The following is a 14,652-nucleotide window of genomic DNA, read 5'->3' on the forward strand; positions in this document are numbered from 1 at the left end:
TTATACCTTTGTCGTATAGGTAATCTTACAATATTTTCATGTTCTTTTGTTAAATAAAAGACATAAAGTGATGAATTAATACACTAGACACATGGTTTTATTTCAACACTTTATTATGACATCGTAAATTGATGAATAAAAACACTAAACACATGGTTTTATTCGTAGGCCTTCGGAGGCTAGGTCTAGCCTAGCTAGGTAACTTCGTTCGTTCATACATACGTATATTGAGCGTTACGTACGTATTAGGTCAAAGGTTACCACAAATTTAACCCAACCTCTATTTTACGAATCCCCCGATTTACGTACGCTCCGGTCCCGTACCGTACGTAAAATCGAGGTTCTACTGTACAAGAAAAAATCCTAGGATTTTAACCTAAGGTCCTGGGATTGTATGACAAGTAACTTTATTAGAAACTAGAACTCCACTCTTTTATTTATATATATATATACCTGTCTCTTATACACATCTAGATGTGTATAAGAGACAGGTATTATATTATTTTCATCATCATATTTTTGTTGTTTATAGGCCTTTTTCCTTGTTTACCATTCATTAGATTCGCCACTCTGACCAGTTATTTATGCCAATTTGCTTATGTCAGACTTAAGGCCTCCTTATAAACTATTGCTAGTGATAAGACTGTGTAACCTATTGTTTATAGATCTGGTGATTAATCACCCATTGTATAGTCTTATGTATTCTGTTACTGTCTCTTATACACATCTACTGTTAAGTTTCTCATTGATACTCATGCGCTGACGAAGGTAACAGGAGTTGCCGAAAATTTCGCTAATAAATATTTCTATGTCTCCTACAAGTCAAAGTATCGTAGCAGTTTATTTTGTCTGCGTCTACCTACTGATTTATATATATATATGTATATGTATATGTATATATATATATATATAATGGTTTGGCAATAATAAAAATAATAATAAAATCAGTAGAAGTCTATTTAATAATTAGCTATACTGAGTGCAATTACAAAAAGTTGCACCACACAACAATAATTAATTGCAAACTTACCATACACTTGATGAAATCGTTGGGATCAATGCCGGGTAGGACGGCTGTCAGGATTGGTATTACATGAGAAGCCCCTTCAGGATACCTTTTGCGGGCCTTCAACATCGATCGTGCCACGGAGACCACACAGCTTAAAGTGGCCGTCAACTGGTGCGGCTCTGTCAGGGTCTCTAATGCTGCATAGGTCCTATAATAAAAGGTCAGAGGATAATACTCACATACAAAGGAAGAGAAATCTGTGAACCTTTACTACACATTATCATTACAATCATACTTACATCAATCATTAGTGAAATCAAATTCATCATCAGACAGTTAATTGGTATTACACCACTGTCATCATCTTTGATGTCATTCTCCTTATCATTAACATTTTTACCATCATCATCATCAGCCTCCTCCTCCTCCTTATCATCATCACCATCACATCATCATCCACATTCTCCTCTTTTTTTTGTCCTCCTCCTAATCATCATCATCCTCATTCTTAACTTTGTCATCATCATCACCACCCTCAACCTTTTCATCATCCTTCTCACCCCCATTACCACCATCTCACGTCATCTTCCTTATCCATCATCATCATCCTGATCACCTTCTCGTCACCACAATCACAGTTCAGGCGCGGATCCAGCGGGGGCCATAAGGGCCCGTGCTACCCCCATCGGTCAAGCCGAAAAATAATAAAGAGGCAGAAAATTTTGAGTTCAAGAGACGAAAGGGGGGAAAAGAGAGTGCACCCATGGGTTCAGTGGCGATCCAGCAGTGGGGGAAAGGAGAGCTCGATTGTTTACCACTTATTTACATCAACCATGATGTGATGGAGGTGGGCATGGCGGCGTGGACATATTGTGCCCCCACCCCCCGTCAGGAAATCTCTGGATCCGCCCCTGCAATTACATCCATAATTAGATACATTATAAATTTTATCCTTAAAATTAATATAAAGACATTTATAATTTACTTCAATGCAATATAACTAAATAGCAGAATGGTGCATTACTAACTTTTCAAGTAGCTGGGGTATGACAAGTTCAGGTCTAACTAGGGCTAGGCTCTGTAGGCCTGCTGCAGCATCGAGGTGCCCCATCTTACTGAAGATGGCCAGGAAAATAACAGGTTTGAATGCCTCAACAAACAGCGTGATGTCATCCTCAGTGAGCTTGTAATCATCAGGGATGTTGTTCTGCCAAGATGGCTTTGCATACCGTTCCCTAAGAAAAATGGGAAAAGAAAATGAAATGGTTACAGTGGAAAATCCAAAAATATTTAGCCGGATTGCGCAATTGGCAATCAAGGACCTACAGTCTGAAGGAGCAAAACTTAGGTTCAAGTGGCCAATGGGAAGGCTGGGGTACTACTGCCATAACATTGGTGCTGGTTCGAGCCATTGCTCGCCCAGGGTTCGGTTAGTAGAACTAAGTTTATTTGAGCCAATGTTGTTGAATGATGTGAACATGAAGCCACTATAAGCACCTCTTTACGGAATTACGCCCATACGCAATTCTGCACAATGACTCTGCAAGCAATGCGTTATTCTCCTACCTTTACTTATGGGTTCATAGAGGAAGCTTTTTGAATGTTTCATTATCTATTGCGGGTCCAGGGGGCTAGGTCTTTAGTTTTAGCTACTTTAATATCTTCACGCTTTAATATCTTTCACAATTTTTGGCTGTTGCTGGGGAGGGGGGTTGGGAGCAAGCACCTCTTTGGCACCACCTGGATCCACCACTGATTTATTTGTTAAAATCTAATACACTTTATTCATATATTATTGTTAAAAAATTGCTTTTTTTTTTTCTTTACCTGTGTAGACGTTTGATAAATGCTTGTGGAATCTTGTGAAGTACCCTCTGTAACTTGAACTGCAGAAGAAATTAAATGAAAACATTTACTGTCCTAGACTGATCTATTATTTTCTTGTTATTCATCAATTAGTGGAAGCATATTACACAATTTTGGCACTGAAGATCACTATATTGAATGCTGTGTTACACTCACCGAGAATCTACCAGCATTTGATGGATGGAAGAACGATTCAACAGCCTTGAAAAATGTCTTCAAATGATTCAATGCATCTTGATTTTTACCCTGCATTAAAGGATAAAAATAACAAAATAGATTTATAGTATACATATTTGTAAATGTGTTTTCTAAAATCTCACTTCAAATAATTTTTCTTTTCCTTTGCTTTTTCGCCTTAGATTTTGTTGGACCTCTACGATAATTACTTTCAAATTTTTCATTTTTTTTATTATTGTTTTTAATTCTCTTTATTTAATTATTATTTGATTTGTTGTTTTCATTTGTTATAATTCTTATTATTTTTCTATTATTTTCTTATTCTTGTTTGATTATTATCTCATTATTATTATTATCTTTAATATTTTTATTATTGTTATTTTGTTATTGTTGTTTTATTGCTATTATTATTGTTCTTATTACTATTATTTATATTTATTATTATTATTATTATTAGTAGTAGTAGTAGTAGTAGTAGTAGTAGTAGTATTGTATTTTTTCTCTTTATTGTGTAATATACTGTAAAACGCTAGTGACAACATCCGTTTTATCCGGAGCTATAGAAATTTATATCTATCATTCAAATATGTACTGTATCTATGAAAAAATAATTCTGCATTTTTATTGTTATTATATAGTATTATTTACAGGGAATCCAGAATTTCTAGTGCGAGAGATGCTTTAGTTATTCAATTTTTAAAACAGTACGGGAAGGGAGAGCGGCTAGATCTAGTAACTTGAGGCTAGACAGATTCATCATTGGATGAAAGGGCATTGACATGGACAAGGTGGGGCTCGATCAACAGAAAAAAAAGCAGATAAAGACTAAAATAAGTCAGGATAATTTAAAAACTGCAGTATTTCTTATATTATTTATATACCGATGGTGTCCCTTATAAGAGAACAGGTTAGTGTGAATTTGTATGGCACCTATATGATATACTATTGGACATTATACAGTAAATGACCCCATATGAATTGTAAAAACATAACGAAAACGCAAACTGACCATCATTGCAACGAGGAATGTTGCCATAACAACATTTTCATAGCCTTTTGTCCGACGAGCCACCTGCAATCTCTTTGACCCAACTGGTAGATTGAAACCTCTCAGGTAACAGGTCAAGAACTGTTAATACAATCAATAAAATTGTCATCGAATTATCATAATCACACACAAAGAGCCAAAAATATATCAAACAGGCAACTTAATCACTTTTCTAAGCATCATATCCCTTCACAAGACAAGAGCGACCGCTCACCGGTCTGCGTGTTCCTCCACGTTTAAATACGGTACAGGCACAATTTATTATATTGGGTTTTTTTGGAAGAGCTAATAAGACTTTTTAATAATTAGGATGTTTATTTGTACAAAAAAAAGTATTACTTAGAATGTTCATATATAAAAGTTAAAATATCTTAAAATTGGAAAAAATAAAATATCTTAAATTTGAAAAAAATTTAATTTCTAAAAATGGGGAAAAAAAAAAATTGAATAACAAGACACAATTCAAACTCCCAACCTTAAGTTCTTTAGAATACATCATTAACCGACCGTGCCATCCATGCGACGTGCCGTATTAATGATAATGGCAGTAATGTACATTCCTTTCTGAAACCCCTGTTTTGTTTTGTAGGGGGAACCCTGGGGTCCAACTTAAAAAAAGGGCGATGAACGTTTGTTGGAAATCACCTCTAGTTTATGTGTACAAAATTTCCTGTACATCTGTTCAAAACTGATGACGTTGTATGCTTTTAAAGTTTTGGTAACAAGAACAAGAACAGCAGTGAGGCGTGGACCCAAAAAACACAAACACAAGATGCTCTACATAGACTATTAAGGCTTAGGGAGTGGAGTCATTTTCGTCCTGTTACCATAATTCGCCAAGCTATTCAACTCAACTCTAGTTATTCAACTCAATATTCAAGAGTTTTTGTCAATCTCTCTTATTGGAATTTGACAATATATTCATGATTTAAATGAGAAATTTAATATTAAAGTTGTTTTCCACATTTCTCTGCTGACGCGTGTCAGCTAGGTGACGACAGACAATTTCTGGTAAAGACCAACAGGGCCACTATGACCAAATTAGTGTTGGGGGAGAAGCCCTTGTGTGGGTCTAAAGGTTAGGAGTGGAGTTTATGATGCTTTCCTTCCAATCGCATGGTCTTTGGTTCGAATCCTGTCATGGCAACAGGATTTTTTTCCTCCACTCTCTAAACCTCATGAGACTTCTTGTGCGTATGTTTGTCTTGTGAAGGGAATGCCACTTTGATATCCTTGGCCTTTTATCAAATGCTGAATAAAAAGTTTTAAAAATAAAATTGAGAAACTTGACAATTCATGTAATAGGAATGGTTGACGCAACCACTGAAAATCAGAATTTGTTTAATAAACTCACTTTTGGTATATATGGTCCCCAGTCAATATAACCAATGTTATCATCAGCAACTCTGGAGAACCTGTCTCTTATACACATCTAGATGTGTATAAGAGACAGCTTGTGAAGTACCCTCTGTAACTTGAACTGCAGAAGAAATTAAATGAAAACATTTACTGTCCTAGACTGATCTATTATTTTCTTGTTATTCATCAATTAGTGGAAGCATATTACACAATTTTGGCACTGAAGATCACTATATTGAATGCTGTGTTACACTCACCGAGAATACTTAAGGCTGCTTTACTCAAATCTTCTACAAGAAAAAAAAAGTTTGTTTTGTGTATTCTAAATCATTCTCTTTTTATACACTTTTGCTATTTTCATTTTCATCCTCTGGAACATGGGAACTGCTCACAACCAAGAAAAAGTTTCAAGCACCCCACCACCACACGCTGGAAATTGGCTAAACAAAAGAACATACTGCCTCAGTACTCCTAGACATACTATTGCATTTTAAGCACAAGAAGGCTGGCATTAGGTGCTATGTAATAATCAACACATTCCAAAATATTGTTATCATTTCGTAAGTTTTATTTGATATTGTCAATATTAAAATACAATTAAAAAAATAAATGGGCAATTCAGAACCTTTAAAATAAAACAATAAAAATACAAAAGCTGCTCAAATCAAGGAAAAACATTCTGGGAAAAACTCTAAAATTGTAAACGTCATTATACTTACTCCCTCCCACTGTGGTGAATTGTGATAACTGTCCCATATCTGTAAAAACTCATCAAGCCACAGTCTGAAATAAAAAAGATAAAAATATTAAATACCTATTTTTTTTTCTCCTTTTATTAATTTTTTAGTCTTTACATAAAAAATATAAAATTTATACTAAAAAAATATTTTGTTTCTGTCTGAAGGATATAAATTACAAAATGAAATACTCAAATTACTAATACTTGAATTCAATAAGATAGAATTAAATTAATAAAATTATTATTATTATCATTATTATTATTATCATTATCATTATCATTATTATTATTATTATTATTATTATTATTATTTTAGTAATAATATTATAATAATTATTTTTTGTAAATGCAAAATATAACTTACTTGAAGCCTAACTGATGTTTATCAGGTGGTAAAGTAGTAGGTAAAAACAACACAAAATATGTTATGGCAACCTCCATTGTGTAATCAAAGGGACACATCAGAGGGCGCCATTCATCCAACATCTCCTGAGTGGACTCATCAGAAAAATACCTGAAAAAATAGTTTTTTAATAATTTCTCTAAAATGATGATCTTTAGGCAGAAAAAAAAAAATAGAATAGCTAATTTAAAGATAGAATTCCCTTAAATGGCCACCTCTAGAGAGTCAATGAAACTAATAACAATAGACCAATCACATGTATGTTTTAAAAAATCTTGAAAGGTAGGGCTTAAACTAAATGGTCCATTGCTAGTTCATAAAAAAACATTAACCATATCCTCAAGACATGTACAGCGCCTTTCATTTTATTTTAGTTAGTGATATTGGTGTAATCGGGGTTGTAACTGTAGAAAATAATAATTGGTGGTGGTAGACATTTTAAGGGAGGGAGCGTGATAAAATTGGTAAACCCTCTACGAGTGGATATTAAATTAAATACTAATAGACGCGATAAGGATCTCCTTGAGAATGTTCAACAGAGGGCTACCAGGATGATTTCTGGTATGTGAACTTTGACATATTTGAACGCCTAATAGCATTAAACTTGTCAACACTATTTATACAGAAGACATGGCGTAGGTATGATCCAGGTTTTTAAAATAATAAATGGTTTGATATGGATTTCTAGTGATGTAATATTTTACTTTGATTCTGACTCATGTTCTCATGGACACAGGTTCAAACTATAATTTCATCGTCCCACGATCAGTTTGAGAGTAAATTCCTTCTCATTTCAAGCGGTTTTATGGAATGGTCTCCAACTCTTCCGGATCAGGAAATATCTGCTAGTAAAATGTGAATGTGTTTAAGGCTTAGTTTGAGGAAGCATGGACTATGACCACACACAGAAGTTTTCGCCTTTTGAACAATATGAACATGATCACTCAGAGGGGTATATAAGCATATTTTGCTTAACCTCGAATCCATAGAAGTCAAGTAGCTCTGCTAAAGACTCTGAGGGACTACAAGTAAACAAGTAAGAAAGGGCAAACGGGTTAATTAATGTGGGTGGAGGGCCATGAGGTCAGCTTTAGACTATGTGGTAAACTTCAAGTTGGTTGGCCCCAAATACCTCAACTCACTAAATTCCTAAAACTTTTAGAAATGTTGAAATGTGTAGTCATTACACAGCTACGTCACAGCTGTAAATAAACTAATACATCTTCAACTATAACTAAATGATAATACTTACACTCGTGCGCTTTGTACTACATTCTTCAAACAGCCTTCAATCGATCTGTGAGAAAGACACGATATATTACTTGCATAAAATGTTTACGTAATGTTAACGCTAATACAGACAGTGTCGTACAACCAAGCCTGATGCTATTCATCGTCGGGGACAGTCTTGAGGTCGCCCCGAGAATATTAAACATGTTTAATATTCTACGACATGACTGTTCCTGACGTAAAGTGCATCAGTGTTCAACTCACACAGGCCTGACGAGACAATAAACATCACGTCGGGGTACGTCCTACGACCCTCTTTGAGTTGGTCTTTATGTGAACATTTACATATCACCTCACTTTTCGGTTTACGAAGCACTTCTTTATCCCGTATTCATTGGATCTGCCACAGTATTGACGTAGAAGCAGGCAATCCCAAAAATTTACTGTACCCATTTATAATCTTAAGGGAGGGGGGTGCAGAACCAAGGGTGTGGGTTTGCAAGACACTGCCTTTTTTTTAGATGAATAATTTGTCTGTAATATGTAATTACAAAAAAGAAGAACAGACCAAAATCCTCCCTCCCTACTGGATATTTTTTGGCCATACGTTGAACAGGAATCAGCTTTTTTTTTTCCAGAATTGCCTGAGGATCTTTAGTAGGGATGTCACTCCAAGGCCAGCAGAATGGCAACCATTATTATGATAACTGGTAATGTGTTAAGCCGGGCAATCACCGTGTCATATAATGGTCATCATATGACTGTCATACAACGAGTCCAACTCCGCTCCCTGCGAGAGCTAGACGACGCAACACCGTTTGCTAATTGTCGGTAGCAGTCTGAACGGATCGTCATAAAAAACGATCCGTCGCACGCGCCGTGGCGTTCTTGATAGAATCGCATCAGCTGACGAACATAGGGGGCGCATTGTGTGGCCGGAATTACTCACCCTGGTATCCATTCCATACCCAACTGCTCATAGGATGAATAAAGAACTCTCTTTACTAAAGCATATAGAGGGCGCCATGGCAGAACCAGGTCCTCGCGTGACAAAATGCTCCGCTTTCTGTGAAACACAATAAACATGTTATTTTGGTTTGTTATTTTTACATGTTTCACACCACCCACCCCAAACAAAGGCTGCAAAAAAGTCCCACTTGAATGTTTTCTTTTCCATTTTATGCCTCAGAACACAATTAATTATAGGCTTACTGTGGAGAGATTATCATTTATGGACCAAATATATTGGTATTGATATCATGGACGATAATAATAATTACAGTATAATACTAAATTAATGATAATTATTACTTATTAAATTAATAATTCACAATTTTATTTTCCTAAAATAGAGATAGCAGAAAACATAGTGTTGCCTACTGTATGTAACTATTTCAAAGCAAATAAAACATTAGCTATGTACAAACAAACATCATAATATACAATTAAAAACTAATTAATAATTATAATCTTTTAGCTCTTTATCAATGATCAAAACTCACATATCATTCAATACACTCATGATAGTGTTATAAACTTTTAATAAATAAACTTCCCACAAAAAAAAAAAAAATACATATATCATAGGAATATGCGTTCAACATATGCGTGTAAAAACAGGTACTGTATGGCAGGTGTTATGATGAAAATTTAATTAATTAGGAGGCTTACTGTACATGTACTATAAAAGTAAGTCAGATTTAGGTAGCCTTGAATATTAAGACCGCAATTGATAGGTCTAAATAAGATGGGTAGATGAAAAGATGAAATTGAATCAAGTTTTTAAAAAATATCGATGAGAATTTAACCAACAATTATGGAGTATTTAACGTACAGCTTTAAAACATAAACCTTATTATCAAACATACATCTCTCTTATTTTATTTATTTTCAGATGTACCAGAACTATATAATTATAAATAATAATTTTAAAAATATTAACAATTTAAATATAATTGTAAACATAAAAAATTTAAAATGATACAAATATTATTGTCTATATTTCAGCACACTGTCAAAGACTACAATATTGTATTTTCTTTTTATTATCAAAGCACAAATAGAAACATATGGTACCTGATAGGAAAACATATTAACATCAAACTACAGCAAAGGCATAAAACATTAGTGGAATTCTGAAATTGGTTATAAATACATACTTTAGAAGCACGTTCAACATCTTAGAAAACCTCTCGACAAGTTTAAACTCCAGTTCAGGAATCACGAGTAGGTCATAATAGAGCTTTATAAATGCTAAATGATCTGTTTTACTAAACTTGCGTCCATACAAATTGATGTACCTGAAAAAAAAATAAAAATAAAAAAACAGAATAAAGCTCATTGTACAATACAGTATTGTCAAGGGTTGACAGAAATATTCATTGGAGAAAAAGAATAATCTAAATATTGAAAAAGTTGTTCCAAAATGGATTGAAACCCATGCTTTGTGCTATGCACACCATTACAGTAAGTCTTCTTTGGATGCTCTTTGCCAATTCCCTAAATCCAACACTGTTTTTTTTCTCTCTTGAAATAAAATTGGTAAGGACTTTTTAAAGCATAATAGTGCAAACTACATGTCATGTTCTGTGTATAATGTGCAGGGTCTGTGATACTTACTGACTGAATACCTAAACAAACCATGTAGTAGAGAAGGTCCAAAATTAAGGCTGATATTAATGAACACAACTATTACCATGTCAACGAAAATATTCATTATTTTAATTGGTTTGTACAATGGATAACCATGATGGGATGAAAAAGAGTTTGTGAGGAAAATATTCCAGGCAAGAGAAGAAGAGGAAGACCAAGATGTAAATGGGATAGAACAGTGAAAAAGGATTTTTGTTCGATGGAAAAGGCAACAAGGATTGCACAGACCAAGGGCTTAGCCAGCGACACGTCTGGCCGTCTCTTGGACGGTCAACCATTATTTAAGACAGCCACCATTACCGTGACAGCTTGGCCTACTCAGCTCTGCCTAGGCTAGTTGGGTCTCTGCGAATCTATCAAATGCTGCATTACTGTACAAAGCATATTTTGGACGGCCTATTTTGTTTTTCTGGCTAAACCAGTCACAGATTAGACGGTATCACGTTGCTGTGGGAGAAGAGTCTACACTTTGATGACAGTATGCTATGACGACAACAATGGATAACAGTTTACAGCTCACAAACCAATGAGAAGGATTAGTATAATATCAACACTAAAGCTATTGCACTTGTCCATAAAATACACTGATTATTGTCAGGAAATGCTTAAAAAAGTAAGTCTGTGTTGCCAAGCCGACCATTCCAAAATCTCAAAAAATTTACAGTACTGTAGGGGTTTTTTTTTTTTTAACTTTTGACCTGAGCACTCTTTTAAACATCCTTTTTTAAGCTCACAAATATTATTTTTATTTCAAGAAAAATTTTCGTTTCCCAAAATCGTTATCAATACATTTATTAATTTTTTTTTACAGTAATCATAGAATTAAATTATCAAGGGACTGTAAACTACAGAAAAATTTAGGATAAATGGTAAAAATTACTGGTATGTGAACAAGTGAAGCTTTTTGACCCAAGAACTCTATTCATAATTTTTATTTTAAAGAAAATAGGTTTACTTTAAAAATAATCTTTGAAAACAATGTAGTTAAACTGTAAATAACTGTACTAATATTATGGTATCAATTTCAAGGAATCTTTAATTAAATTATGAAAGGATTGAAAATTGTGATCCCTCCACATTTTATACTAAAAACATTTACCAGGGGCGGATCCAGGATATAAAAGAGGGGGGTTCAAAATGTTTCCCAAAAAACGCCAAAATGAAAGTGGAGTCCAGGGGTCCTCCAGGGGAAAATTTTGATGCCTAGATGGTCGGAAATGAGCTTTCCCGATTTCTGAGGAATCTTTTAATGGCCTTTAAAAGTTCTTCAAATTCAATGTTTTCCTCCTCTTGAAAAAAGGTCTGGTAATTTTATCTCATTCTTTAGGCCTATCATTGAGGAAAAAAGTTAAAGACAAGCAATATATTATTATATTCCAACAACATTGAGTAGTTAGATATATGTAGTCTTTCTTCCATGGATCGATGAACCGATAGGCCTGAAGAACGCACTTTCGTACATAAATTATTATGACGGCGAACCAAAAACAGTGTTTATAATTTATTTATTGAAAACTAGCTGGGCTAAGCCTACTGTACTTTGTCTGATCTTCCAGCCTATGCCTACATAGGTACAATAGTCTAGCATGCCTTATGTAAGCAAGGACCCAGTTGTATTTTGTTACGTTTCTTCACAGAGGTGGGTTCGTCCGAACCCCTTGAACCTCCCTGGATCCGCCACTGATTTACTGTGCTTTATCAATACATTTGAATAATATACAATTTGGAATTTTTTACTCTTACTATAGCTTTCATGAGTAATTATCTTTATATTCATTTGTATCTAGAGTATCTGAAATTGTATTGGAAAATGGTGTAATTCAATACGAAAATAGTATAAAAATCAATAATTTTCTGAATTAATACTGTACAACCAATCAAGGAATATGCCGATAAATAATAAAAAAATAAATCAACCTTGGAAATACCGTAAATTTTAACTTTTTTTGTGTTTGTGTTTTTTTTTAATGTATTGCTATAGTTTTTGAGTTCCAAATAAAGTCAATCAATCAATCAACGTTCTAAATTGTACATGTATGTTTAGAAATTCAAATAAGTTTATGTATATCAGATGATGTACAGAAAATCTTTCCAGAAAGATCTTTACCTTGATAGTATTTTAAAGTATGAACAAAATTCCCTTTGGATTTCAATATTACCTAGTCATGACCTATTGAAAATTACACCAATCAGCATCAAGAGATTATGTATGCCCTAGCATGGAGTTATAATAATGTATGGAACACCTGATCATGGTCAGAGCAAATAAAATAAATGGCTGACAATCAATTAATGCAAGTCATTTGTGATCATATAAACAAATTAATACAGTAGTTATGACAATATATTTACAGTATTTAAAATAGTATTATTGATAATTCATTTTAACACAAACTGATTTTCACATTTTATTATAGTGTAAACGATGTATCACAACAGTTTAGATTTCCGATTAATTTAAGATTGTTGTTAAAAAAAATGAATTTAAACAGCACTTAGTTTTATTACTACTTTAGTACTATAAACACTGTTATTAACTTATCAAAAACGAATAAAAAGTATAATTGTGTACATGAATGGGCCTAGCCTAGTACAGTAGAATTAATATTTTAAATACTAATTTAGATAGAGCACAACAGAATTTCAATTTGTTGTGTTTGTAGGGTTAGCTTGGCAAGACGAAAATTGTTAATAGCATTGCTAAAAAATAGTTCATAATTTAAAAAAAAACTTGATTTTTGTAAACCTACATTAAAGACATAAAAACTTCAGAAAACCAAGTGCAGAATTTTTTTTTTTTTAATTAATTGTGTGCAGAAAGTAACTAACTAAACTAGGCCTAGGCCGAGGCCACGCGTAATTCATTACATACAAAAACAAAAAACTTGATACAAAATATGCATAGAAATCGACCTGTACTATCTAAAATAAAAATAGGTTAATTAATTGAGTCCAGGCCTAGGCCCATAATCCTTACGTGTATAGTTTTGAAGTCCAGTGGACAACACCGGGGCGAAGTTCCTTCAGTTGGACTGCTCTTGCGAGGTTCGACTTGATGTCTGCAATCTGGCAATTTGATTCACAATCGATTGATTCATAATATGGCAGAAGTTTATTGTATATTATTTCTTTTTGAGGAGTGAATCCCAATACCTCTTCTCTAGTCACCATTATTATTTATGATAAACGTTAGGGTAAATCTAGAAGTCTATTTTTCGTTACATTCCACTGTCTACTTCCTTCGTTACTTCTTTAGTCTGTGATAAGCAAGTAAAGTGACTAGTCAATACGCAGCCATTGGAAGATATCATTTTATTTTAAATATTTTAAATTCGCTCCTTTTTGTTTTTTTAAAATAAATTAATCTTTAATACATCATTTTTCTATAAAGACATATATGTAGTCGTCCTCATATTGTTATCAAATACATTTTAAAATAATATGATTAAATTCTATAATAATTATGTTTTACCAAATTTTGTGTTTTACCTATCATATATAATATGATTGGCCATGTCAACAGCGGGCCAAAGGTCATCACTACAATGTTTATCAAAATACGGTACTTTCGGAATCTGAATCAATTTGTAAATATTCTTGACATCTTCAGCAGAATGGCATCATCTAATCAAAACATTATAACTTCTGTAAATTTTGAAATACATGGTAAAGTTCAAGGTGTATTTTTTCGAAAGGTAATTTAGCCCAGCTTACGGGAGTGCAAAATGTAAATGAGATGACTAACCTACTAGGTAGGCCATGCAAGCAAGGCCCTTGCTTGGCGGCGCGCGGCCTACATAAATAGGCTCGGCCTATCTAGGCTCGGCCTAGGCCTATAAGGCTAGGCCTAGGCCTATAATAATATAGCCTAGGCCAGGGTCCTAGGGCCAGGCCTAGGCAAAATAATTATAAATCCATTTTGAAGGGCTAAAGTTTATGGCGACGCTAATGCATTTTCGCACCTAATTTTTAATTCTTATTTTTTTCATTATAAAATATGTTTACATGATTCAACCACTAACGAAGTATCTTTTTCAACAATTTAATACTAGGTAATAGGCATTGATTATCAACCAATATATTTGCAGTAGGCCTGGGCCTGGTTACAATTCTGCACACCTATTTACTAGCGATTTTCCGCCCAAATTTGAGCGATTTTATGCCATAAA

General features: G+C 33.8%; 2 protein-coding genes across 2 annotated transcripts in view; one reads left to right on the forward strand and one right to left on the reverse strand.

The window, feature by feature from the left end:
* Positions 1 to 13,739, reverse strand: part of LOC117120099 (proteasome activator complex subunit 4-like) — a 34,410-nt gene extending 20,671 nt beyond the window's left edge. The window contains exons 1-12 of the mRNA XM_033265106.1: positions 13,461 to 13,739; positions 9,991 to 10,131; positions 8,781 to 8,897; positions 7,854 to 7,898; positions 6,563 to 6,712; positions 6,165 to 6,242; positions 5,455 to 5,521; positions 4,062 to 4,181; positions 3,032 to 3,121; positions 2,837 to 2,895; positions 2,038 to 2,244; positions 1,031 to 1,217 (exon numbers count right to left, since the gene is read on the reverse strand). Coding sequence (XP_033120997.1) covers positions 1,031 to 1,217; positions 2,038 to 2,244; positions 2,837 to 2,895; positions 3,032 to 3,121; positions 4,062 to 4,181; positions 5,455 to 5,521; positions 6,165 to 6,242; positions 6,563 to 6,712; positions 7,854 to 7,898; positions 8,781 to 8,897; positions 9,991 to 10,131; positions 13,461 to 13,654 — 1,455 coding nt within the window. The 5' untranslated portion in view covers positions 13,655 to 13,739. The remainder of the gene's footprint in view (positions 1 to 1,030; positions 1,218 to 2,037; positions 2,245 to 2,836; positions 2,896 to 3,031; positions 3,122 to 4,061; positions 4,182 to 5,454; positions 5,522 to 6,164; positions 6,243 to 6,562; positions 6,713 to 7,853; positions 7,899 to 8,780; positions 8,898 to 9,990; positions 10,132 to 13,460) is intronic.
* A 267-nt stretch (positions 13,740 to 14,006) lies between these two features.
* The window catches only part of LOC117120136 (acylphosphatase-1-like), a gene marked incomplete in the record, with an annotated part of 3,909 nt that continues 3,263 nt past the window's right edge, over positions 14,007 to 14,652 (forward strand). The window contains 1 exon segment of the mRNA XM_033265155.1: positions 14,007 to 14,178. Within this exon segment, the coding sequence (XP_033121046.1) occupies positions 14,029 to 14,178 (150 nt within the window).

The sequence above is a fragment of the Anneissia japonica genome, unplaced genomic scaffold (genome assembly GCF_011630105.1).
Source record: "Anneissia japonica isolate Jap-2015-1 unplaced genomic scaffold, ASM1163010v1 scaffold401_len1656234_cov178, whole genome shotgun sequence".
In the NCBI taxonomy this organism is placed as follows: Eukaryota; Metazoa; Echinodermata; class Crinoidea; order Comatulida; family Comatulidae; genus Anneissia; species Anneissia japonica.